The sequence below is a fragment of the Vicugna pacos genome, chromosome 8 (genome assembly GCF_048564905.1).
Source record: "Vicugna pacos chromosome 8, VicPac4, whole genome shotgun sequence".
Classification (NCBI taxonomy): Eukaryota; Metazoa; Chordata; class Mammalia; order Artiodactyla; family Camelidae; genus Vicugna; species Vicugna pacos.
The window spans coordinates 65,653,791-65,680,012 of NC_132994.1; the positions used below are offsets into that span (position 1 = coordinate 65,653,791).

The 26,222-nt window shown below is 38.7% G+C and overlaps 1 protein-coding gene across 3 annotated transcripts in view; it reads left to right on the plus strand.

Moving 5' to 3' along the window:
- Window positions 1-20,123: 20,123 nt before the first annotated feature.
- Window positions 20,124-26,222, plus strand: part of CCDC170 (coiled-coil domain containing 170) — an 87,774-nt gene continuing 81,675 nt past the window's right edge. For all 3 annotated transcript variants that reach the window (XM_072966050.1, XM_072966049.1, XM_072966051.1), the window contains exon 1: window positions 20,124-20,315. In XM_072966050.1, coding sequence (XP_072822151.1) covers window positions 20,241-20,315 — 75 coding nt within the window. In that variant the 5' untranslated portion in view covers window positions 20,124-20,240. The remainder of the gene's footprint in view (window positions 20,316-26,222) is intronic.

Consider the following 26,222-nt stretch of genomic DNA (forward strand, 5'->3'; position numbering starts at 1 on the left):
GGTTGTTTCCACCTTTTGGCTATTACGAATAATGCTGCTATGACCATTCACACACAGCTGTGTGTTCAGTTCTCTTGGGTATAGACCTAGGAGTAAAGTGCTAGATCATGTGGCAGCTGTGTTTAACATTTTGAGGAACCGCCAAACTTCTCCAAAGCACCTGCAGTGTTTTACATACCCATCAGCAATGCATGAGGGCTCCGATTCCCCCACATCCTTGCCAGCACTTGTTAGTGTCCCTTTCTCATTGTAGTCATGCTACTCAGTGTGAAGTGGTATCTCATTGTGGTTTTGATTTGCGCTTTCCTAGTGACTAGTGATGTTGAGCATGTTTTCATGTGTTTATCAGCCATTTGTATATCTGGAGAAATGTCTTCAATTCTTTTCCCCATTTAAAAATCAGATTATCTTTTTATTGTAGTAGTTTTTAAATCCTCTGATAACATCTCATCAGATACATAATTTGCAAATATTTTCTCCCATTGTCTGAGTTGTCTTTTTCACTTTCTTGATGGTGTTGTTTACAGCACAGGTGCTTTAGATTTTCATGAAGTCCTCTTTATCTGTTTTTTCTTTTGTTGCAAAACATTGGTTTTTGAACTACTTCTTAACATCCCTGAAGGGCCACTGAAGTGAGGGCCCAAGACACCCAATGGGCAGGGCTTTGCCTGCATCTTCTCCTGCTCCCCGACCTGTCTCTCCCCCAGCGAATGTGGCCTATGTGTTTGGCACAGGTTCAGAGGGGCCCGATGGGGGAGGCTGAGGCTCTGGAGTCAGCTGGAGGTGAACTTTCCACTGAAGAACTGAGCAATCTAGGGAATCTTTCTCAAAATAGCATCTTCAATTGTTTCAACTGCTAAAGATACCATCCTTGGTTAAGTATGAAGTAACTCCTGGATAGAGCAGCTTATAAATGTCATGCACCACTTTTTAGCAAGACATAGATCAATATCTTAGGTATACTATGATGCTAATGTGGATAAAGGGCAGATAAATAATTAGGTGGAGGATGGTGGTTTATGCATCACGGATTTATGTTACTTTTTGATTAAACAGCAAATGAACGAGATTTGTTGGGATGACCCAGCTTTTTTCTATCATTTGAGGTGGCATTTAGCATTTGATAAAATAACAGTCGTACTTTTGGACCTTTTAATAGCTAGAACCCTTGAGGTTGTTTAGCCTCAAGGTTATGTTTCTATAAAGGAAATTCCCACTGCAAAAGGCAGTACCAACATAGCCCAAACCCTTTACTTACCTTTTAAGAAAACCCTAGGGTGAATCGAAAACACAGCTGAGAGATATATTAAAATTCCCTCTCCTGCCCATTTTCCTAACAGCTCTCTCTGCCCAAACCCTCACTGAGCCTTGTTCGGGAGCCTCTGCCTCCACAAAACTTTTACCTCTTGTCTCGCCTTTTCTGCTGGACTGGTCATCGGGGGTCAGGGAGACTGAACATCTCTACACATGCCTGTGGTACTACCTAAAGTGCTAATGCAATGTCTAACATTTATAATATGCAGTAGGTTATATTTTGAAATTATAGAAAATGAATAAGGCGGGGGGGGGAAGCATGAGAAAAATAACAATAAGAACATTATTCCACCACCTCCAATACCCATGTTAAGATTTTGACGTATTTCTAAGTTTTCCTCCACGTATGAACTATCTTGTACATTTCTAAGGCAAAAAAAAAAGAAACAACAGGATTATACTATTTAAATTAAAAAAAATTTCTGCAGTGGTTTTGCAACTTCTAAGTTTTAGTTTGGTTGGTTTGTTTTTTTGTTGTCGTTTTACTTTCATAATTTTTCTGTAATTTGCTGTAATTCGTTCCTGCTGGAGGGAGAGAAGATTTCTTCTTGGATAGCAGTATGATCTGGGTCTGAGACTCATAACTATTTGACTTCTAATCCCTGGTCTCCTGTTAACTCCGTGACCTAAGTCACATTCTCACAGTTTTACTGGAAAAGAAGTTATTTCTGGTCAACTTGGAACTGTATTCAGTCTCAAACCCAGATTCCTCTAGGGAAACTGGACTCACGCTGAAAGATATCAGCATTCTGGCATCCCCTAGTGGCCACCTGAATATTCCAGGAACCCTGATCTTTGTAAACTGTACACTGGGAGGTACTGTTGCATGTGAAGCCAGGATACTCGGAGCCATCCCATTAGAGACCACCATTCACCTTGTTCTCCTACCTTCCTGCTTTTCTTTGGTGGGTCGCATTTCCCTGTTTTGATTTATTTAATAGTCATCTCATTTTAGAATATAGAAAGGAAAATCAGATCTTATGGAAGACACTTTTAGTGTTAATTCCCATTAGTTGCACATTTCTTGGGGCAGCCACTGACTGTGTTCCGTGTATTTGCCCCACATACAATATTGAGCACAGAGTAAGTGTTCAACAAATGACTAGTAGGTGACAAATTCCAGCATTTGAAATATATTTTTAAAACTTCTGATGTGAGGCTATTTAAATTGAAGTCTGAAGGATGAAATCGGTCTGCTTGAAAAGTCTGATCAGTTGGATCCGTAAGTACTTGTTAAATGAATAAAGAAATAATAATACATAATTGGAGTTTTCCATAAATGTGTGTCTGTGAATACTGCTTTATCCTTTCAATATTATGTTGTGCTCACTTTCCCATTTGTTAAAAATTCTTCAAAAATGTGATTTTTAATGGCTGCAAACATTTCATCATATAGCTAGATCATATTTTCTTTCGCTATGTAGATTGTTCAAAATTTTTGCTATTATAACAGAAACTGAAATGAACATCTTCAGACTACTAGTACCCATTAAGATTTGCGAGTCTCCAGTTACAGAGAATTACTTGAAGTCACCCAATTATTCTAGTCCTCCTAGAATAGTGCTTGTAGTAGGCTTTTAGTCTCAAGTCCTCAATATTGAGCAATTGCTTTATATGAGAAGGAAAGTCACTTTTCTCCTTACTTAAAAAAAATTCAAAATATGTATCATGCTGATGACTTTCAATCCTGCTTGAGTTCAATACAAAGTTTAGGCACAAGGGGGAGACCCTTTAGCATAGTAAAGTGGCTGGATTTTTCTTCTGTGCTGTTTAGTACGGCAATTTCAGCAAGAAAAACTGGCAGAGTATAATTTTCATTGTTGACCACACATTCTTGTGGTTTCAACTTTAAAAATCATTATACTGGAGCTAGGATTGGGGCTTCTAACCACGGTAAAAGGCAGAAAGTCAATGACAACAAAATTGTGTCATTCCTTTCTTGGCTGAAATGTATCTGTACTGTTCGTAACAAAATGTTACAGCAGTTTATCATAGAAGTATATCAAAATAGGTGAATTTGAAAGTACAATTCAGGAAAAGTGGAAAGAAGAAATAGAATTTTGTTAATAATGTAGAAAAGTCATACTAGGAAAAAGTGTAAGAAAATAAAAATAATTGCTTTCCATTCACTTAACCTTTGCTTGATGAAGCAAAATTAAACTTGTTTTGTTAATTACAACAGCAAATTAAGTTTTACTGTGATGGAGAAAATTTGAAGGACCTTATATTCCAATTGTATCTTACATTTAAGAAGACACAAATGAGGTATGTCTCCAATGCACAAAGTCTGCAACTGTGTCCAAGGGGTTCAGTGGATAGAATTCAGGTGGCCTTTAAACTTGCGTGGGAAAAAAATTTCATCTCTATTTTCATTAGTCTGTAATTGAAATGTAGTATTTCCTTCAATGTGGAACATGGACCATGAACCTCAGCAATATTAGCAGCACCTGATCCTTTGTCACCCCAAAAATCACGGATATTTTCGTATGACATTACAGCTGTTTCAGCTATCTTGAATTATTGTTTCATCATTACATCGGAAATTTAGAGACTTTCCTTGGATAAGCTCATGCCACAGAAACAGTCAAGAATACCTGCTCTTATTTTTCTCCTTTTCCTTCAATTTTCTTTCTTTTTCACAAAGTTGGTGAAAGGCATGACTGGGTTTATTTTTATGATTTAAAAAAATTTTTTGAGGCGAAGAGGAGATACAGTGTACTGTATTTTTCTTCCCATCTCAAACTTCACTTAATATAATTCCTCTATTGTCCAGCTTGGTTCCTCCCAAGGGTCCTTAGAAAGAAAGAAAAGATTTCACACGTGCACATGGATTGAGTCATCCTTAACCCATCACTAGGAGTTTTTTTTTTGTGTGTTTGTTTTTGTTTTTTAAATAAAAAGAAATGAAAAAGTATTTGAAATTTTTTTTTTTATTTAGAACTCCTTCTCTTAAAATATTTTAAAGATTCTAAAACTCAGAAATCAGAAAGGGCAGCTTAAAATATAAAGCAAGGAGCAAAATTCAACAAAAATTTCTTTCACATATATTGTCAATTTTTGTGATAGTTACTGACAATTATGCATATTACAGATGCATTATAATCAGAATAGATACCTCTTATGTAGCACTATATTCCAGGCAGAGCATTAAGTGCTTTATTCAAACTGTGGCATGCTAGTGGGGAGGGTACAGCTCAGTGGTAGAGTGCTTGCTTAATATGGACGAGGTCCTGGGTTCAATCCCCAGTACCTCCATTAATAACAACTGAATAAATAAACATAATTACCCTGCCCCTGACTAAAATAAAACATTTAAAAAAATGTGGCATGATATCTTCATAAAAATCCTGGAGGCAGCTATTTGTCATCTACTGGACTCAAATTATGACTTTTATTTGAAGTTACTCTGCCTTTACCATAATTTGTAACCATGTAATTAAATTCTTTTTTAAAATAAGTAAATACAGTATCAAGGGAAATTTGAGCCATGAGATTATGTGGATCATCAGCCATATGTTGAAGTCTCAGTAGAAAGAGAAAAAAGCCCAGCTAAATATCAATTATATGTTTTAAAACAATGATCTAGAATGGGGGTGGGTGGGAATGGGTTTGTTTTTCTGTATCATTACATTTTGTATCATCTGGGCACTTAGGAATTGGTGGAATTTCACGGTAGGCTGAACACCGCACTAAGGAAGTCTTCTCTAACTTTGGTGTAGTGCGCTGAGCATCAGCAAACCCAGTTATGAAGAGGAAGCCTCTCATGTTTCAGGCCACCAACCAGCTGAAAACCAGTGGGTAGTTATTTTGCAGGGAAATTGTTCTTGTGACCAGATGGAAGTGATTTTGGTGAGAATGAACTGGCTCACTGTTCTAACCAAAGGGATGATATAAAAGTTGTTTTGCTATTTTGGTGAAATCCAAAATCTGTTCATACAAACTATTTCAATTCTTGCCTCGTCTTTGATAGCATTACTGATGAGTTGTTTAAAATTAGATGAGGTGCAATTTTATATTAATCTGTAAAAGTACGCCTTAATTTTACGTTTCTGTTGCCTTTCTGGTCAGTTCCCATACGGAATGCGATTTGAACTGCTGAAATCCCAGTAATGATGGCTTTAGAGAAGAGCCATCAACTACCATTACTGAGGTGGGTTCTTGTTCAAAGAGTTGATAACTCGGGCAAGGAATCTGAATTCCAGTAAGCCCTGTTACTAATTAACTACGTAATTTTTAGCTAGGCATTCAATTATTCTGTTACTTAATGTTCTTGTAGATAAGCAGTAAACTTGCTTTTAGCTCTATCTATAATTTTATGATATAATTATCTGTGATTTCTGCCATGCATCAAGACAGGTTAATCCTATTTACCTTTCTTGCGCAAAAGTTGGCGTTTTACCTTTGGGGAAAATTCTACTTCCTTTTCCCTACTTATTTATGTCATTTTTTCTTTGTGGAAAACTGTTTTTTTTTCTTTCTGTTAATCTCTGTTTAACCCATGGAAGGCTTGGCTAATTTCTCTTCTGATCTTTGTCTATAAGATGGTGATTCGCACCACCATATTGGGCAGGTTGATGGTATCTGTTGTACGTGACAAAGGGCTTTTGCAAGCTTAACCATTTCGGAAATTTTAAATAGTTTCTCTAAGATAAATTATGAGGATATAATTAAATATATGAGTAAGAATGGAAGGCTTCGATTCATTTCCATTTAAAAGAATTGATTGAAAATATTCCACACTATAAACTATTGATACTGTAGACAGAAATTCTTTGTGGAATGGAGGAATAATTTATTATATTGAGAAGTCTGGCTTAGCAACAAAACTCCAAGGGCCAAACTGAAGCTGACACTGTTGAAGGACTATACAACGGAACTTTTCCCTTCTGTTTTCCTGGCACAGCCACCATCTTGTTTGAACATCCTTCTCTGTGTTGGTACCACTCCCTTTTCCAATGATTACTTTGAAAAGGGGCTTATGAAGGAGATATCTCTCTTCTTCCTCTGGAGATTTTTGTGTTTGGAATGATGCCATGTTTGCTTCATTTTACATACAAGATATAAAACTTTGAGAGAATAAGAAACTTGCCAAGGGTAGCAACTGATAGAACCTGCCTTTGAACAAGGTGAAAGGGCCCAAACCCATAGTTTTTGACATCACCTACATTGCTTCCCATAATAATAATCCTCTATGATACATTTTGCAAAGACTTTATTTATACCTTACAAAAGAATTCACATACCGTGTTATGTAATCACAAGAGCACTATGAGACAGATTATTATTACCTTAACTTGATTCAAGGGCAAAAGAGGTTCAACAAGGTTCACACAGCTAGTAAGTGGCTGGATCGGGGCTTGAACCTAAAGGCTTCCAAGCCTTCTGCCCTTTATTTGGACCCATAAATTCTTCAGAAGAAATAGGTCTCTCAGAGATCTGAAATGTCTATCTAAAAAGTTAGACTTTGTTCTGTTGGCCACTGGTTCTCAACCTGTGCTTCCAGGAGCTCTTGGGGTTCTGTGGAGGTATTTTGTGGTTTGGGGTGGTGTGTAAGAAGGGAGCCAAAAGGAGGCCCTTTAGTGGGATTTAGCACCCCACTCTTTGTCAACTAAGTGAAGCAGGGAAATCTCCAAATTGGTCTGTTCTGCACACTGAGCTCTTGAAAAAGAGTCCGATTGAACAAAGATTCATTGGCTAAAAGGAGAAAGGTTTGGAAGCCACTGTGACAGGTAATAGGGAGCCACTGAAAGTTTCTGAGGAGGGAAGTGGCAAAAGTCATGTGTGAGAAAGATCAATCTGGCAGTTTTGTTGCAGAAAACTTTCAATGGGGAGAGTCTGGTAGAGAGAGACTTAGAAAGGAGGGGATAGAAACAGGAGAGATACAACAGAAGTTACTGGCGAGGTCGGAGGAGGGCAGGAAAGTCAGAGCAAGATGTGGGAACCGCAAAAACTTGATTTTTCTGCATCTTAGGGTCCAGAGGATTAAAAAACCTTTCCCCACATATTTATATATTTATTTTTAAATTTTATTTTAAACATTATCAGATGGTAAACTTAACTTTCTTTCCTTTGGAGTACAGTTCTATGAATTTCAGCACATGAGTAAACTCGTGACCACCACCACCATCAGGGCACAGAACACTTGCATTTCCGCCCCCTCCGCTAAACCTTCCTCGTTTTATTCCTTTAGAGTCCCTCTACCCCCACCCGTAACTCCTGGCCCCACAGATCTTCTTCTTTGTCCTTGGAGTTTTGTCCTTTTGCGAATGTTACATAAATGGAATCAAACAATGCGAAATTTTCAAGGTTGGCTTCTTCAGCCAGTGTAATGCCTTTGAGGTTCATGCACATTGCTGTGAGCCACAACATCCAGGAGACTCTGAGATGAGAAATAAGTTTGTAAAAGGGAGATGTGGCTTGATCATGTTGGGGCCTGAACATTTCTGAGCTGGAAAGAGTAATCACTAGGTACTAAAACTCTCCGAGGGAATTCATTCATTTATTCGCTTATAGAATTGAAATCTCTGGAGCAACGAATAGGTGCTACATTTTGCTTTGAGCAAAATAAAGATCCCACCCTCAAGGGGGCTTACAATTCAAGTGAGGGGAAACACGCAAACCCATGTGTGACTTCACATCAGGAAGGCATACGCTCTGGGGAGCGGCGTTGAAGCAAGAGGGGCTTTTTTTGGACGGCATGGTCAGGGACAGCCACTTGAACAGGCTAGATCTCAACCTGGACCTGAATGAAATACATCAGCAAGCCACTAGCCAGCCATCAGGAAGTGAGAGATGCAGGTGCAGGGAAACGTGAGGAGTATGAGGGGCCCTGGGGTGGGAGTGTGCTGGCCACGTTTGAGGAAGAGCCAGGAGGTACAGAGGGTGAAGCTGGGAGTGTGGAGCCGAGGCCAGTCCTGCAGGGTCTTAGGGGCCATTGAAAGGCCTTTGGATTTTTATTCAAAGTGTGATGGGCAGCCACTGGAGGGTTTCCAGCAAGAGTGACTTGCTCAGATATACATTCTGTAAAGGCCACTTGTGCTACTGGACAGAGTATAGATTTTTTTTTTTCTTTAACTTCATTTTTAAATTTTTTAGGCGGGGAGAGTATTTACTTACTTATACAGAGGTACTGGGGATTGAACCCAGGGCCTTGTGCATGCTAAGCATATGCTCTACCATTGAGCTATATCCTCCCCACCCTGAGAATAAACTCTTAAAGGAATGCATGCAAGATGGGTTGGGAGAGTGGGGACAGATGAGGCAAAGTAGTCATGTCATGTGGGCCTGAACTAGGCTGATGGTAGAGAAAAATGGAAGAAAGATGAATGTAAAGAAATATTTTAGAGGAAAATGGAGTTTATTGTCTTAAGAATTTGCGTAAGTTGAAAATTTAAATTTCAAAAAATGCAGATACACTGGAAGATGATAATGAGACCATTATAAGTTCTAAGGGAAACTCTGGATGTTTGGTGTGGCTGAAACTAATATTTTGTGATGGAATTAACGTAAACCTTGGCTTTCAAACTGTCCTAAGAGCCTCTGGGGTTTTGTTAAAGTATTTCCATGGGTACTAGGAGCAGTTTGGAGCTGGAGCTACGTTTTTAACTCCCATTTTAACTCCCAGCAGTGCCAAGATGACCTGTTTTATAGATTTACTTTCCTGTAAAATTTCACTGGAGTGATGTGAGACATAGGGAAAAAAAAAAAAAAGAAGGAATGAGGTTACTCGGTGGGAAACAAGACACTCAAAGCTTCTTATTCAACGAATGGAGAGTCTCAGTCTTCCCCGCAGGCAGAAGCTCTTCTGGTCCCACCACATTGGTGGGAGTGGGGTGGGGGAGCAGGAGGGCACAGCTGATTGTATTACAGATCTGACCCAGTTAAAAAAATATTTTTCCCCTCAATTTTCTCTCTCTGCGTTTTCTTCTAACTATATCTACATTTAGCATTTTAATTTTACTTGCTCTTCAAATGTTTTATTTTTTCACTTAGAATATTTTTTCTTTTGGGGGGGAGGTAATTAGGTTTTAGTTAATTAATTTATTTTAATAGAGGTACTGGGATTGAACCCAGATCTTGTGCATGCTAAGCAGGTACTCTACCACTGGGCTATACCCTCCCCACCCCCAGTTTCTTTAAATTTTATTATTTTATTTTTCTTGAAGTATAGTTGATTTACTGTGTTTCAAATATATAGCAAAGTGATTCAGTTCTACACATATATATTTTTTACTTTCAAAAGTGGAAGTGAATTTGTAATATATCTCCTTTAATAATTTGTAGCATTTCCCAACAAAATGCATCAGAATCATGTCTTGCTTTCGTTTTCTTTGTTTTAAAAAACAATACATTCTGCTAGTTGTTATAACAGATAAACACCCAAAGCTCAGTGGCTTAACAAATGGAAATTCCAATTAATCGGAATGTGTGTGGGAAGCAATGGGGTTATCTGCTCTATGATGACATTCAGGGACCCAGGCTCTGCCACCTTCAATACTTCGGAGGTCATCCTGGAATCAGGATCTAGCCAGCAGACAGAGGAGGAGAGAGCATACAGACTCACACAGGGCAATTTTATGGGCCAAACCGGAGAGTGATACACTTTACTTTCGCCCACATACCAAAGGCCAGAATTCAAGGGCACACCTAACCAGGTTTAGTGAACAGCTAACCAGTCTGACACATATATGACTGGGATGTAAAGATTGGAAAACATCAGCCTGAATCCTCAATTTATGTTTTTGCCTTGGGGCAAGTTAAGCTGAATTTATGTCTTGAGTTCTTGTGACTTTGGGTGAAGACTGAAATGTGTAAGAAATGATTCAGAAAGTTTGTTCACATGTAGGTTGTGAAATGGCTGCCCCTGAAGCGTGATGTGCTCAGGAATTAGGATAATCCTTATTTCCGCTCATCTTCTCTTTCAGAGTTCCGGTAAGTTTCACTTCTCTAGCGAAGCCCTTCCCAGCCTGTCACCAGGTACTTTTATAACTCCAGCGATGACTTACCGTGTTTGCCATATTACTAGGGGACTGATTGCTTTGTGGTCGTGCTTTATGGTTTTTCTCTTTTCTGCACCTTATCATTCCTTGTTAATCAGAAAGTCCTCAAGGTTAGATACCTTTTACTCTTTTGAACTCACTGATCACTGCTCTGTATCAAGCAGGTATTAGGTAATTGTGGCTGATTTAGCAAATGAAATGAAGGTGGTTTACACTCATAAATCAGTATTTTGTGTATCAATGATGAAAATTTTGGGAACCACCTCAAGAGACATCCACCCCTGGGGAGGCTGAGGGATTAATTTCTTTAAAAAATGATTAGCCAAACACTCGGCTTCCTGGAACTTGCTCTCTTCTCTTTCTCTTTTATTAGAGGACATTTTATAGACCAAGGAAATTTATGACCAGTAATGCAAGCTTATAAAGAGGGTATTTTAATTGAAGTCAAATCTGTGAATCAGCAGACGATTAAAATCTCTTTCCAAAAATTAGACTGATTTATTTTTATGATGTTGTTGAAAGGGAGTAGATGAAGATGACTTTATATGTATGTATAAGGTTGGCTAAATCGAATTGGTAACAAAATCTAGCCTGTTCTGAATCAGAAAAATCATCGAAATGTTTTTGAATACTTTTGTGAAAGCGTCAGCAGGAAGTTAGACTCCATACTGGAAAAGCAGAGCATGTGAAGAGCAATCTTCTCCCTCAACTTTTACAAACTTTTTATTAACAAGAATTATTTGTTGCTTTTTGAAAGAAAGTTGGCATAATTTTAAAAGAAACCCAAAGCATGTCTAAAATGGGGTCAGAAAAATCCCACACTCCCCTACCCAAAGCCATAAGATTTTCCAAAATAATGAAGACACTTTAAAGATCCAGAAGAGGCTGGGGTTTTGCTTAATTTAGAAACCACATTTGCTTTTGAAAGCTGATGTTTAATGGACCATTTGTTTGGCAAGTTATCGTATTTTTTGGTGGAATGTTTGACATCGGTCCTTCCAGAACTTCAACTTGTGGGAGCAAACAGAACCCAGAGAGCTGCATTCATGCTTTCATCGCTGTCTTAGAGTGATCCTGACTAAACGTTCCTGTGACTTCAGGGCCCCGTTGTTTTCTACACATGACACATCCTGTGGATGGATGAGGATCCCGAGGGAAGGCAGATTCCCTGGGGAGGACTTTGTGGCCATGGGCTTGCAGGCTGTGAGCGTAGAATCCTGTTCTTTAAAAACTTGAAATCCTATTTACGAATTTAGATGAGAAATAAAGCTATGAAACGGACAAGACATTAACATTGGAGATTCACTATCTTTTCTCCTAAGCTTTCACTGTTCATTAACCTCTCTTGTGGTTACCGTATTCTTCTTTTTACCTGTGACTATATTCAGTTAAGTTACAGTCTTGTCTTGGCTGAGGAAATAGTGTCTTTATAAGGTGTTTTGCGAATCTCTGCTTTGGTTTAATCGAATGAGGCCCACTGATTTCCAAATTCTTGAAGATGAGTTACTTCTACCTACAACGGCTTTCTAAGACTCTCATTTTCCAACAGTAAAGAAAATGCTTTAAGAATTTGTTCTTTTATCTGCATAGTTAAAAAAAAATTTAAGCCTATGAGCTTCCAAAGTTCTGAGTAATTTAGAATAAGACTACACCCTTTGCTTTTCTAGTCCTTTTTTTTTGCATTGTCTTGTGGGGAAATTTTCTACTCTGTGTTTTTAAAGTACTGATGCTAATAGCAGAAATTAACAACAATATTGTAAACTGACTATACTTCAATAAAAAAAATGCTAATAGCTAACTCTTCTTGTGTATGTTGTCCCGATTTCTGTCCTAAGCACTACATGCATTAACTCATGTAATCCTCACAACAACCCCATGGGTTAAGTACTGTTATTACCTTTATATCGCAGATGAGGAAATAGGACTAGGGAGGTGGAGAAATTTGCTCAAGATCACAAGGCTAGGAAGTGGGGGAGTCAGGCTTTCATTCCAGGCAGCCTGGCTCCAGCGTCCGTCCACTTAACCACTGTTTGAAGGCCTCCAAGTCCAGAGATAAATTCAAGGACTTTTAGTATTTTTTTTAAAAGGACAGGATCTTTCACACAAATTTATACTTTACTGGTGCCTTCCCCCACCCCACATATATGGTAAGAGCTAGATCTCATTTATACTCTGATTTCAATTAAGGGTATATCGACTGATTCCCAACTTTATTAAAGCAGGGGAAATGCTTGACCCTGCAGCAGTTTCTGGGTAATCTACTACTTCCAGCTACCAAGAAGGAGGGCTGGCTTTTGTCTGTGAGAAATCTGCCAACTACACGATCAGTTCTAATTTTTCAGTAATACATCTGCTGAAGTGATGCAATAGTGGTATTCTCTTAGCATCGTAAATCTCTCTTTGAAAGATAATTTTGCTACATTAACAACCCAAAATGTCGTTGTAAGCACCATTGCTTCCTTTTTCCTCAAAGAATTTCATAATCCCTTTGACGCTTTCAAGGGTATTATGCACAATGAATTTTGATTCCTACATTTTTTTTTTTGCTGATAACACTAATTTTATTTTTAAAATCATACCAAATGAACAGAGAGCAAATGCATTTAAAAGTTATATTTTTTTGAAGTAACATTTGGCTTGCTTTTTGAATACATGATAAATGCTGCAAGTCTTTGAACTCATTTTTATTCTTCACTGCATATTTTTCATCCCCAAAGAGTTTAAAATATACGTAGAATAAAAACACTATGAGAGAGAAATAAAGAACAAGGATTCACAGATTTTTTTAAAAATCATTTCATCATGTGTGATACATTTCCAAAACTTTGTACTTATAGAGTGTTTTGGAAAATCTTTTTTTATTTCAGGTGGATACTTTTTAAACAAGAATATATAATTTAAAAGAAATTACATGGTTATATACCTCGATTGGCAGGAAGTACATTTGGCTTATCCCATTTAATTATTGTATTATTGAATATGAGTTATTTAACGGCAGTTATCATCATAAAAACACTTGCAGATTTAAATTGGGAACTCAAGGATACCATTCTGAATGAAACACAAGCAACAGCTGATTCAAACTGCAATGTGTGTGTCAGACTTAATCAGTGACTGATTCCAGTGGAACACAGTATATTCTTGTTATTCACAGTAGTTACATTATTTTTCTAAAAATTTTTTTAATTTAATTTTTTTAAATGTATTTTTATCAATGTATGGTTAATTTACAATGTGTTAGTTTCAGGAGTACAGCAAAGTGATTCATTCATACATATACATACATATTCTTTTTCAGAGTCTTTTCTTATAGGTTATTGCAAACTATTGGATATAGTTCTCTGCACTATACAGTAGGACCTTATTATAGGAGTTACTTTCTATAAAGTTGCTTTACACTGAGTTAGCAAATACTGAACCCCTGTTCCCAGGGGAAAAAACAAGCTTAGGTTCCTGTGAGCCTTTGTTCATAGCATCCTCATTACCTGATTAATATATAACCTTGTTTTATGTGTATTTCTGTTTGGAGACGCTGTTTAATATATAGTGTTGACTCATTAATGTTGAACTCACGGGAACTCTATTCAGTGTCTTATAATAACCTATATTGGAAAAGAATCTGAAAAAGAATAGAAAGATATATATATATATATATATATATATATATATATATACACACATAGACATATACATATCTGAAACACTTTGCTGTACACTGAAACTGATGCAACATTGTAACTCAACTATACTTCAATAAAAAAGCAAAACACAAACCAACCAAAAAAAATTGAACTCACGGCCAGCAGCACTCTAACTCATGCCTAAATAAAACTTACCTAATGTGCTGTTTCCTCTGTAAGGCACATCACAGCTCTGTTGGCTTAGGAACACTAGACAGCACTTCAGCACTATGCCTGGGGGCCACTTAAAATAGCAAAATCACCCCTCACCCCAAAAAGCACAAAAATACAAAGAAAAAGAAGGCACTAAATAGACCACAAACAGGACACGTGTTTACAGTCTGAGAGCTGAAACAAGAAGGCAGAGTGTTTCCTCTTTTGATCTCAGCTGGGAACGTGCACATGGGTTGACTCAAATTTTTCACCAATCCACGCATGTCTGTGAATGACCGAGAAAGCCCCAAGAGTACTGATTTTGGGGTTGCGAACAAATTTTAGTGAGTAGGTGAATTCATAAATCTGGAGGCTTGACAAGATATATACTGATCATTCTGTCAGAAAAACGGTTTCTTACGTAGATACACAAGTTATTTTATGTATCATTCAGTTCTTAAACCTATTCCTCCGTCATAGATCAAAGTCCCTGGTATATTTCCGATCTAAGACACATTACTTCAACTTCTATCAGTTGAAAAAATGTCATAAAAATATACAAATCATCCATCTTCAAAATCAACAAAAATGTTAATAAAATACAAAAAAATTTCAAAATAGCAAAAATGTCTCTACTTTGAACAGTGTTCCTTCATATGTGGTGCCCTTGTGCAGTACACAACCTGACCAATCATACATGGCAGCCTGGACTGTAGCATAGGTTACATTGGGGAAAACAGTAGGCAGAATGGATGGATTCAGCTTTTCAAAATTTAATTTAAATTTTTAAAACTTTTTTTTATTGGAGTGCAGTTGATTTACAATGTTATATTAATTTCAGGTGTACAGCAAAGTGATTCAGTTACACATATACATGTATTATATATTCTTTTTCAGATTCTTTTCCATGGTTTCAACTTTTAAGAAATGCTGACTGCTAGAGAACATCAATTACAAAAAGCAGAGAATTTGGAGGCAGAGAAACCTCACTTGAAATACCTGTACTGCCATTTATGCCATGTGCATGTGAGCAAGTTCCCTCTCTAAACTTTAGTTTTTACATCTATAATAAAAGAATAATAATTCCCACTTCAGAGGAGTTGATTTTAGGAGGAAAAATAATAAACCAATGACAATTGTTTTAAAAAAGAGGCATATTATATTAAGACTATCCCTCTTTTCCTAGAAACAGTGAGGTTTCCTTGAAGTTTTAGACCAGGGGAATAAACTGATCAGATTTAGGCTTTAGAAAAATAATTCTTGTATTGGTTTAAAAATGGACTAGAAGCAGACTGATATAAAAGCCCAGGTTTAAAAACACACACACACACACAAAGCTCCTTAAAAACCTAGTCTAAGACAATCAATAGCAAGAATAGAGAAAGGAGATCTAGACTGAAGAGTTAGATTTCTGAAATTGATTGTGCAGTTGAAGACATTATCCTTTCTGGAACCCCTTTTCTTAGCTGGGGTACCCCAACAGCTGCTGTAAGTGTTGCTGTAAAAGGCTGTCGCTTTCTCTGGAGACTTATCCTGCCAATGGCCGACTGACAGGATACTTGGGTGGGAATGGGGCGGGGGACGGAGCAGGTACAATGAGCCAGCCCCCTGGCATCAAAGTGGGAAGTTAGTTTCCAGGCTTGGCCACACGCCTGGTAGCTTGTTCTTCTGCCATTCCCTGTTTTCCTCATCGCCTTGTCCTTGGAGCACTCCTCAGTAAACCACTTCCTTAAGAATCCTGACTCCTGGCTCCTCCTGGGGAACTCCAAAGGGAAAGGACTTTAGGAAAAGACCCATAGCTGCAGGGGTGTGTGGAGAACAGAGGAGTCAAAGAAGACCCTTAGGGCTCTTGCTTCATCCCAGGCTTTCCCTAGTCATCCTGACTTGTTGACAAGACACTTTTCCTATAAAGAGACACCAGATGAGTGGGTTCTTCTGACTGTCTCCAGGAAGTTCACTCTCCCTTTGGGACAGAAAAATATTAACGAAGATGATCCGATTAATCCTTCCAAATTTTCCCCAAAATATTAAACTATCTTAAACTTGTAGTTTTACAACTGAAAGATATCTTCAGTAAGGCCACGAAGGGTAGTGTGATGTACAGCAAACCTCCTTGGTCAGTTGAGGAAATATAAATTAAAATTGAATTAAAATATGTTGAATTTAAACTTATATAAAAATCATTGAGATAAACAAGATTACACTGTATAGCACAGGGAAATATACACAAAATGTTATGATAAATCACAGAGAAAAAAATGTGACAATGAGTGTGTATATGTCCATGAATGACTGAAAAATTGTGCTGAACACTGGAATTTGACACAACACTGTAAAATGATTATAAATCAATAAAAAATGTTAAAAAAAATCATTGAGTCTGGAAAATATATATTTATCATGAGTGTTTTTCAGAACCTGTATTTACCCACCTAAATTTTTTTTAAAGTATTCCAAATTTTTGATAAGAATTTTACTTTTTTTATTAAAAAGAGCATTCTGTGATGTTCTTAAATGATAAAAAACCCCAAAGGTCCTTGAATTGGTTATTTTTTTATAAAGTGAGTTCTTGCGGTTTCTAAGTTTAGCCAATTGTAAAGTTATAAAATAGATCATATTTATTTTGGGTATAAAATATATTGTAAACAGTAATACGTATCGGGAAAAGAAAATGGGTTTAAAAAGTAAATAATATGAAAATTTATAAAGATCTTTGGAAGTGACGTTGACAGACTATTTTTCAACTAGTTGTGTTGTCTTAATAGAACAAATTAGGGATGGAGATTTGTTTTGGGATGAACTGATACAACTAAAATCATTGCTAAAGAAGGACTCATTTGTTAGATCAAATAGAAACCAACAAAACAACTGAAGCTGGTCTAGGAAAGGGCTGAGAATGGTTTTAAAGACCTTCACGTGCCGAAGATAGAAGTTGGTTTCGGTGGTCTGTCACCAACGTACCTTGCGTCCCATGACTAAAGTAGCTGTTTGCAGCGTTTCACAACATTTCATTCGGTTGTTTAGGAAAATATTTAAGTCAAACACAGTTTCTGAAAACAATCTTTCGACAACTAAAATGTCGTAAGAGAGTTTTCAGCGACAGGTTTCTAACTATGTCGAAAGCCCTAAAAGTTGTTATCCTATTACAGATTTTTCCTATGAGAAACTTACATATTTGCAAGACAAACAGACAAGCACACAAACAAAAGGAAGAAACCAGAGAAATAAACTTACGGAGCCACAAGAAAGCTGCAAAATAAAAGCCCAAGTGCCAGAGAGATACAGATCTTCATTGCTTCCCAGAGCTACTTATGAGGCATTTTTAATCTTGTCTCAGATATCATGTTTCGTTAACATATATCTCAGCGTGCCAGGTTTATAAACATATTGCTGAATAAAATTTAACATTTATAGAAGGGTGAGCTGGAAGTGCTGGTTTAGGCTGGATGTGCCCAGGGCTTGCCTTTCCCCTACTACGAAGTGTTTGCCTTCCCTGATAGCAGCTTACACTAAATGTGACCCAAACCAAATTCCCTCTCCTCCTTTCTCCTCTGCTTTATCTCCTCGCTGCCTTTCAGGCTTCAGCACACATTCAGCCTGGCTGGGAAACTCAGACTCCAGTTGATTTCCCTCTCCAAACCCTCCCCCTCCTCACCATCACTGCTCCCATTGCCACTAGTCCCGCTCTGGCCTGGCTTGTGACAGCCCCTTCTGCAGGCCTCCTCCCTCCAGCCCCCCAGCTCCTCCAACCTAACCTACCGTTGCCCTGTTTACTTCTTTTGGGTGCAGCCTTCGTAAAGTTGCTGTTTATTAAAATCTTGGCCAGCAGAAGAGTGTCTGTACGTTAGCTTGGCATCTAATTAAGAACATCCCTCTTCTCTAAAGAGGCAGATGTATGAGATGCACTAGGTTACACAGCTGGCAGCTTCCTGACCCTGTTGTCATTATGAAGAAAAATAGAAGTCCATACTGAGGTATTACAAATCATAATATATTGCCCACATATGCAGTTTTGTGAGAAATCTGGGCTAGAACGTGCTTTGTACATTTTTCCAACCTCCTCACCCCACCTGCTTCAACTACCATCACACCCAGAGTTACCCCAACTGCCAGCCTACATGTTCTGTCACCATAGTGCCAGCTCGGAGTCCCAAATTACAGTCCCTTCCAGGGTCCAACTCAGACTTATATCCAGCCTCAGGGTCCTCCTCTCCTCTCTCAAAAGACACATCATCAGATGCTGCCTTGAAGAGTCACTTGGCTCATGTCTTGACATTACATTTCCATATTGTTCGAAGGCATCTGGGGAGGCCAGGTACTTTTTCTGCTCCCACTTACCACAAAAGTACATGGTTTTTACATAGAGAAAAATCTGTTTAACGCTGCTTAAAAATTTTTTTTTTATTGTATTTTTTTCCAGCTTTATTGAGGTATAATTGACACATAAAACTGTAAGATATTTAAAGTGAGCATAGTGGTGATTTGATACAGGTCTACATTGTGAAAGGATTCCTCTTATCTGGTTGATTAACACATCCATCACCAACACTGCTTTTTAAAGACTATTCGAATTCATACCTTTTGTTGTCATGAAGAAGTTACAGGCTTAACCAGAGAGACCAGAATTAGACTTCATAAAATCGAATTCTGAAACAACTGATGTAGAGCTGAAAGAAAAGGGACTTTCTCAGGTTGGTTCTCTTCCAGGTACTTCGAGGTTTCACCAGCTTTTGTGTTTCCTTGGGCAGTGTCGTTTCACCGAAAATTTGACAAGCGTGTAGTGATTCTACTGCAAGGAAAAACTGCGACTTGAACACATGTTTACTACAAACTATACTATTAATAGGAGATTCCTGAAAGCTTCAGTTTCCATTAAGGTTGCTTCAAATGAAAGCACTGAGGTGATTCTGGATTGGATGTATAGCAATATTACTGTAAAATCAAAAGCCATTGTCAAGGCCAAGAAGTCCTCAGAGACAATAACGGATGCAGGAAGGATGGCTGGATGGAATCTAAGAAAAGCTGCCATATGTCTGATTTTATTTAATTGTAGAAGAGCACACAGGTAGGTCTACCAAGGACTTTCAAGTGAGGAGAATGCAGGTCCCATTTTTAGGTTCTGCTACAACAATTGGGGCCTTAGGTTACTCACCTTCCTGTCTTACGGTCTGGGGTCTGATCCTCACACTGCTACTGACCAGCTGCACGCTACTGGACAATTTATTTCATTTCCCTGGGATTGCTTCCTCATCTTAAAAATGGATTATTCTAATATGCACTTCATCATCTCGTTTTAAGTAATGAGATCATAGTTGGAGAGTACTTAGGACAGCTCTTGAAGGAACACATGTGAGTGTTTTATAACTCGAAGCTATAGTTGTTGCTAACACTAGTATTACTATTATTTATATTTCCATGCAGGGTTGCTGATAAGGTTAAATGAAAGAACGCTCAGCAGGGCAGGCCACATGATTTGCGGATCCCAGTACAAAATAAAAATGTAGGGCCCTTTGCTCAAAAATCATTAAGAATTTCAAGACGGAGACAACAGGCCATTAAACCAGCGCGGGGCCCGTCTGAGCGCAGGGCCTGTACAACTGCACGAACTGCACCCCCAGCAAGCCGGCCACCGGCGCTGGAAGAAGCAGAAGCGCTGGCACACAGTCGGCGCTAAGTAAATGCTCGTTCACCTCTGGGTAAGCACGCTCCGACAGCGCGCGCCGCCAGCACCGTTGGCACTGACCCCTCGTTGTCACTTGTCCTGACCTGAGGACGAGACCCAGAATTGCCCTCCCGGTGGAGTCCCTCGGTGAAGCCCAACCTCCAGCCCCGCAGTCCCCAGGCCCTGTGGCCGGTGTCCGCCGCTCAGCCGGGCCTCGGCCTGGCGGCAACGCCCTCGGGAAGATCCGGGTCTGCCCGGCGCCCCCGGGCTCGCCTCGGAGGCCCCGACGGCTCGCAGCCCCGCCCGGCCTCCCGGCCCCGCGGGCGCCGCCTCGCCGCGGTGTTTGCCGGTTGCCCGAGGAGACGCGCGGCGCGCGCCCGCCTCGCTCCCCGCCGCCCGCGGGTCCGAGCGCGCCGCGGGGCTCCGGCCGCCATGAGCTCTTCCGGCCCCCGGCACCTGCAGCCGCCCAGCCCCGCCGCCGTGGGCGCCTCGTCGCCCGCGCCCGAGGTACGGTGCCAGGTCCCAGCCCGCGGGCCGCGCGCGGGGGTGGCGCTCCCGACCGGCAGACTTTCCTCTCGGTCGCGTGGGAGGTCGTAGGCGGAATGTCCCCGCCTTAGAAGGGGACTGGAATTGCCGGCGGCCGCTTAGCTGGAGGAAGTTGAGGGGGCAAGTCGTGAATTCGTGAAGTGCGGCTGGATTCGAGATTGTACCAGTTTGCTGCTCTTGGCCATTTAAACGGGTTAAAATTTAAAGACAGCGTGTCTGGCTTCTGTAGCGCCTTCTGAACTCCCAGCCCCCGGAGCAAATCTTGCTTGATGTTGAACTTAACACTGTTCAGCTACTAAGACGTGTTTCAGAGCAGTTTTTGTCAAACTCTGAGGTAGTAGGAATAACCAGTGTTGAGCAACGTCGCTGGCCTTTTCGTTGCTAGTCAGTCCAGAAACAATAATTCAGCTGTGGTTGCGTGCATTTACTCTTTTACTCCCAGGAGGGACTCAGGCACCGGGGACTTTCAGGCTCAGCTTGAGTTGAGTGTCCGCTTCTGGACCTGGCGCCACCAGGCATAGAGTATGTCGGGGTGGTTGCCAGAGACACGGAGGAATTCTGTTCAGCGAAACTGCTAGCCTAAGAGGTGTCCTTAGCCCAGCCATGCCGACCACAAAAATCCCCGGGGCACACTCTTCGATTCAAAACAAGGGGTGGATTCTCCAACAGGCTATGGGAATTATTCTAATATTCAGCAGCTTTGATGATTGCCTTACATCTGACCCAAGAGTGCCTTATATCTGCCCTGTATGTAGATTTTTCTCAATCCTCGTATTTATGTGTAAAATTAGTACCGTCTTGTACAAATGCAATTAATTTTTCTTCCGTTTGACGTTTGCAAATATTATCCCTATCTGGTGTCCTGTGTGAGTTAAGAATATTAGTCTATGCTTAAGTATGTAGAATTTTTATATTATTTATGTTTGTTTGGGAAACAAATCGAAAATAAATTACAGACCTCCTGGCCCTTCATCCCTAAATACTCTCGTGGGTATCTGCTGAGAACGAGGGCATTCTCTGACAAGAACACAGTGATCAAATTCAGGGTGTTTAACATTGTTGTGATAGTATTATCTAATGCACACTATCTGCTAAAATTTTGCCAATTGTCCTAATAATCCCCATTTGCTGCAATTTTTTTTTCATTTCAGGATCACACGTTTTATTTAGTGGTGTGTCTTTAGCCTGTGTAAACCTCGGAACAGTTCCTCGGCCTTTCTTGGTCTTCAATGATATGATATCTTTACAGAATCTACGTCATTTGTCTTGTAGAATGGATTTATCTGATTGCTTTTCACAAGAAGACTTTTGGCAGGAATACTGTATAACTGATGAGTCTCAGTGCATCACAGCAGAAGGTGCACAGTGTCAGCTTGCCCCACTAGTGTTGATGTTCCTAACTGGTGGCATCTGCCAGAGTTTTCTACTATAAAGGTGGAAAAATAAATAAGTTTTGGTAATACCCGATTGTGTTAAGTAATCTTACTGATTCATATTGAGATTTTTAGGCTTAATTTTACCACCAATAAAATAGAAAAAACCCACCAAGCTCAAGCTTTTAATTGACCCGAAAGACCTAAATTTTATTGAGAACAAAAGTAGAAGCAAAAGGCCAGCATTTATTACAAATTTTGAGTTTCCAAAATACTTCATCTGAGACGATCTTATAACTCAGGCAAGGCTGGAATTTCCCATTATATAGATGATGGAATAGCTTGCTCAAGTAGCAAATATTGGAGTAGGAATTTAAGAATCTTTCTTTTGAGAGTTCAATACTTTTCCTACCACACCATTATGCATTGAAAAACAGATGAAAATAAAATGCAGGGATAGTATGCAGTTGTGTAATGAAGTGTAATACTGCGGGACTGAAGGTATGAGCTTTGGGGTCCAAGCAGTCCTGACTAAACCACTTATTGTCTGGGCAAGACTTCTCAGAACTTTAGTTTCTTCATCTGAAACATGGGATCATAACATTTATCACTGTAGTTTGCGTATTTCACAGTTAATATATGTAAAGCACTTAATAGAGTGACAGAATAAATACTTCTTAATGTTAGCTGTTTTTATTCTTCATAACTTTTGGAATGTGCCTTGCATCAGCAATACCGCTACCACACAGTGCTGTGACCATCCCTGACACCTCCATCAATATCTCCGCCACCACTTTAACAGTCAGTTATTGAGGGTCTGTGTGAGGGACTAAGAATACAAAAATGAATTTGACGCAGTCCCTGCTCTCGGTGAAGAATGAAGGAGTCTACGGTAACACATAACATGACTGATTCATTGGTATTCTCCAGGCACCAAATTTAATGTTGCATTTTTCTCAAGTTGAGTTTACCCCTAATCAAATCATCAGCAGACTTTACTAAGCCAGAAAATGTGATGAATCCTAAGAGCAATATTATGTGAACTGAAGTGTAACCGCTCAAGCACAGAGGACAGAAACATGCTTGGGGGAAATTTATAAATGTCACTTTGAGCAGAACAGAGTTACTTTGCCTTGCGTTTGAAATAAGATATGGAAGCTGAAAAATGTTACCAAATGATGTAAAGTTGTATCACCAGTCAGCAAAAAGCTCCAGCAGTCATTTGGTAAAAAGTACCTGGATTTGGACTCCGAGGCCACAAGCCTGTGGAGCTACTTTGCTATGTCCGTGTTTTCACATTTTTGGGAGACAAGAACTAAAGTTATGGCTCCCGTATATACCACTGTTAGGGAATTGAGCAGGATTCTTTCCTCTCTGTAAAGCATGGGTTAATGAGAATAGCTGTTGGACGGGGTTGTTAATGAGAAGCAAATGTAAATAGCAACACAGTCTATCAACAGCTACTGTTCCTTAAAGCGCAGGACTTAGAGCTGGTCCTGAAAGTCACGTCAGTTTTTTTTTTATTTCCCCACCATTTCAACCTTTTAAAAATTGTGGTAAAATACACATCACATGAAATTTTACCATCTTAACCGTATTTAAGTGTACAGTTCGGTGGCATTCAGTACAGTCACATTATAGTGCAGCCATCACCACCATCTCTTTCTAGAACTCTGATGTTGCAAAACTGAAACTCCGTACCCCCTAAGCAGTAACTTTGCATTCCCTCCTCTCCTCAGCTCCTGGCAACCACCATTCTGTTTTCTGTATCTAAATTTGACTACTCTGGTTACCGCATGTAAGTGGAATCATACAGTATTTGTTCTTCTGTGACTGACTTGTTTCGTTTAGCATAATGCCCTTTAAGATTCATACATGTTGTAGCACATGTTAGAACTTCCTCCCTTTTTAAGGCTAGGTGATATTCCATTGTAAGTATATGCCATGTTTTTGTTTTCCCATTCATTAGTCCACAGACACTTCTGTTTTATTGTGAATAATGCTACTATGATCATGAGTGCACAGATGTCTCTTCAGGATCTTGCTTTCAGTTCTTTGGGATATATGAATTGCAATTGCTGGATTATACGGTAATTCAGTTTTTAATTTTTTGAGGAACTGCTGTACTATTTTCCATCGTGGCTGCCCCATTTTACATTCTCATTAGCAATGCACAAATGTTCCAGTTTCTCCACATCCTGTCCTTTCTTTTCTTTTCATTTCTCTTATCCTTTCTTTCTTGTAGCCATCCTAGTGTGAGGTGGTATCCATTTCCGCTTTTTAAAGAACAATTTCCTCTCTCTTCTGGTTTGCTCTTTCTTTTGTTGTTGTTATTTTTCCTCCTCGTAATCAAACTCAAATTTAAGAAAAGATCTGAGTCTAATCACATATCTTCATATGAATTTACGTCAGAGGCTTCCCTAGTCTAGGTATAAAGAAAAAAACCTAAAGCTTTCCCAAAAGGTAAGAATTGAGAGGAAAAGAAATAGAGAAAGCTAAGAAAAAAGACAAAATGATGATGAAAAGAAATACAAATATATTAGTAATTATAATAAATATAAATGGATTAAATGCTTCGTTAACTGACAAAAATGTCAAATTGAATTTTTAAAAAATATTCAGGTGTATGCTTTTATGAAAGATATGTGTAAACAAAAGTATATGGAAAATATATGGAAAAGTTGAAAGCAAAGTGTATGAAAGGATTTACTAGGCAAATAATAAGCCAAAGAAAGCTTGTTAGATATATTATACAAAATACTTTTAAGGCAAAAAAAAACATTACTTGAGGTCATTATAATGAAAAAAATTATATCAGTATCACATAGCAATGAAAAATTTTATTCATCAGGAAGTAGTAACAGTTCTAAGTGTTCTATGCATCTAATAATGGCTTCAAAATATATAAAACAAAAATTAAGAGAAGCAAAAATCTATAAGGAGAACTAGACAAATCAACAACAATAGTAGAACATTTTTAACATAGTGTCCGAGAGATCCACCAAACAAAAATTTAGCAAGGGAACTATTTAAAAAGCTAAAATTACAAACTTGCATAAGTCATTATGAAGAAGAAAAGTATATGAATTATTTGGGATATGGCTGTGAAAGTTAATAGGGTGAGTTTTTCCCTTTGTCCAAGGAAACAAATACCCTTCCTTAGACTATGAAGCAATCAATTGGACAAAATCCTACAAAGTTTACTCTATTGCTAGGGATTGAACTAGGTAAATAATTCAATGTTTTCCTTTGTTTAACAAAAAAGAGCTTTATACTATCAAAAATAAATGATAATTTGATCCTGAGAAAACATTAGACAAACCCACCTTGAAGGATTTTCTACACAGTATCTGGCCAGTACTCTTCAAAAGTGTCAAGGCTGTGATTGACAGAGACTAAGGAGATGTGACAGTTAGACGCAATGTGGGAGTCTGGATTGGCTCTGGGACCAGGAAAAGGACATTACTAGAAAACTGGTGACATTTGAATAAGATCTGTAGTCTGGTGAATATCATTGTACTAATGTTAATTCCCTGGCTTTAGTATATCTCAGTTATATAAGTAATTAACATTAGGGGGAGCTGGGTAAAGGGTATGTATACAGAATCTCTCTGTTCTAATTTTGCAACATTTCTCTAAGTCTAAAATTATTTCAGAATAAAACATTGAAAAAGCTAATGAGAACCAGTTACTTCATTTATACATCCAGCTTTGTCTGTTTTAACTACAACACTTGGTTTCTCTTGGTGTCTAATGACTCTTTTGTTTATCACCTGTCTTTAGAATGCAGCCTGAGAGAAAGCATTCAAAGAACAGGTAGGAAAAAAGAACTTTTTGAACACCAAACAAAGAGCAAATTTTTCCTTTCATAGTTTAAAAAAGTTGTGTGCATATTTACTCAGTGTTACCAAATGTAAGGGGTAGTGCATTCGGAACAATAGTGAGTACTCCTTGGTTTGAACTTGAATTAAGTGGACTAATTATAAAGACATTTTTCTGTGTTCAAGGACAATTAAAAACATTTAATTGAAAAAAGGAGTAACATTTGCTGTACTAGGAATTGTTTATGCTAGGTTTCTTACCCAAGGTTTCTTTTCTCTTTGTTTTGCTTCCAAATTTTTTTTTCCTTTGAAATTGGTGCTTTGATCTCAGGCAGAGAAGTTCAAAGGCATTGCTGAAGTGGACCAGTAACACTGCACTCTTTCTCTTACTCATATCAGCACCAACTATTGATTATGGCTTCTATCTCTTCATGTTTAGATAGTACTTGAATAAAATATTTTAAGTATTGCTAATCAAAGGAAATGTATGAATTCTCTCTCTGAGTAATTGAAATAACTCCCTTTTGGTTGACTCGATTTACCCTTACGCTCTCCCTCCTCAGTCTTCCCTGTTAGCTTTGTACAGAAATGTATTTTTCAGCATTTTTAGGTCATCGTCATCTAATCTCAATGTCAGTAAAAAGGGGAATGATGTCAAGACCTGACTATAATTA